The sequence below is a fragment of the Lipotes vexillifer genome, unplaced genomic scaffold (assembly GCF_000442215.2).
Source record: "Lipotes vexillifer unplaced genomic scaffold, Lipotes_vexillifer_v1.1 scaffold265, whole genome shotgun sequence".
Lineage (NCBI taxonomy): Eukaryota > Metazoa > Chordata > Mammalia > Artiodactyla > Lipotidae > Lipotes > Lipotes vexillifer.
Window position 1 is genome coordinate 649,862 of NW_006795112.1, and position 1,334 is coordinate 651,195.

The window sequence follows — 1,334 nt, forward strand, 5'->3', positions numbered from 1 at the left end:
AGGAGAGATGAAGGCCTCTTAGAGGAGAGTAAAGGATTTCTATGAAAGATGGTCCTTGAAGAATAGATAAGAGGTATAGTTTGTGACAAAGTTTGTCTGGGGTGTCACTGACTTCTAATCTCTTCTGTGCTAAGAATCAATTTTCCCTGGTTGATGAAACTCCTGAGGAGGGGATTTATGACAACTGAATTCCCTTTGAAGGATCTGTCTTTAGGCAGATAGGGAAGTTCAGAGAAAGCTTCTCCATGCATTTTCTGTTTTTCAAGTGCCTACAGCTCAAGATGATCAATATACCACCATGCTACATTTTAGTGTGGTGTGTTCTGCTACCCTTCACCTCTGAGAGAAGGTTTACCAGCTCACCACTGCCAGCTTACTTAATTTCAGAGTATGTATTCATCACAATTAGCACTATACATAGAGCACATGCTCATTCTCTTCTTCCAAGTTTAAATAGTCTTTGGGTTCCAAAAGAATTAAAAACAATCTAATTCAAAGCTTCCTAAGATATGTTTGTAACAGTACACAAAGTCACTCCCTTCTTAATCTTTTGTTTTAATTTCTTCTCCTATATTTTTCAAATATTTTGCCTCCTCATTTGATAGAAACTACCAGAGAGTTGAAGTTCTCTTACGTATTTTTTGTTTTTTCCATTATGCCTACTGGGATACTTACTAGAATAATAAAATTGAGCTAGAATATGATAGATGAAATTGCTAGAAAATAGGTCAAGAAATAGTGTTGGCTTTAATTATTGCCAAGTTTTACCATCTACTTAAAATGTTACCACGAGTATAGTCACATTTTATATACTTCTATTTAATTTACAGATTGTAATTATATTTTAAAGTTTAATTAATAATCATTTTAATCTCTAGCCTCAAATAACAGTTAATATGTTTTAGTATAGGTACAACTATATGGTATGGTATACAAGTAAGGTATTCAAATAGTCTTGAAATTTTCAAAAGAAAAGAGAAAAAAATAACATCTTAGACTCCAAAATAGAGAAAAATAATGAAATATATGGGTAATCGCCCCTACGCTCCCCAACAGAAAGGAAATCAAAGAAATTTTTTTAAATGACAAGTTAAAAAGCAGAGCTCTCAAGTATTACTTTCGGTTTTCAAAAAAGCATGCTTTTTATTAAAACACTACAAAGACTCATTTAGAAATGTCCAGTTGCTAATGCTGATATTTGAAAACTCACACACACACACACACACACACACACACACACACACTCACACAGATACACACAGACACACACATAAACTAAGATTGTTCATCTCCCTTTTCAATTTCAGGGGAGCCTATGGTCATGATGTAGGGAA

At 33.7% G+C, this 1,334-nt stretch overlaps 1 protein-coding gene across 1 annotated transcript in view; it reads left to right on the forward strand.

Annotated features, from left to right (window-relative positions):
* KYNU (kynureninase) overlaps nucleotides 1-1,334 on the forward strand; it is a 99,239-nt gene that overhangs the window by 28,851 nt on the left and 69,054 nt on the right. Inside the window, exon 3 of the mRNA XM_007467469.1 lies at nucleotides 1,308-1,334. This exon is cut by the window's right edge and continues 68 nt beyond it. Coding sequence (XP_007467531.1) covers nucleotides 1,308-1,334 — 27 coding nt within the window. The remainder of the gene's footprint in view (nucleotides 1-1,307) is intronic.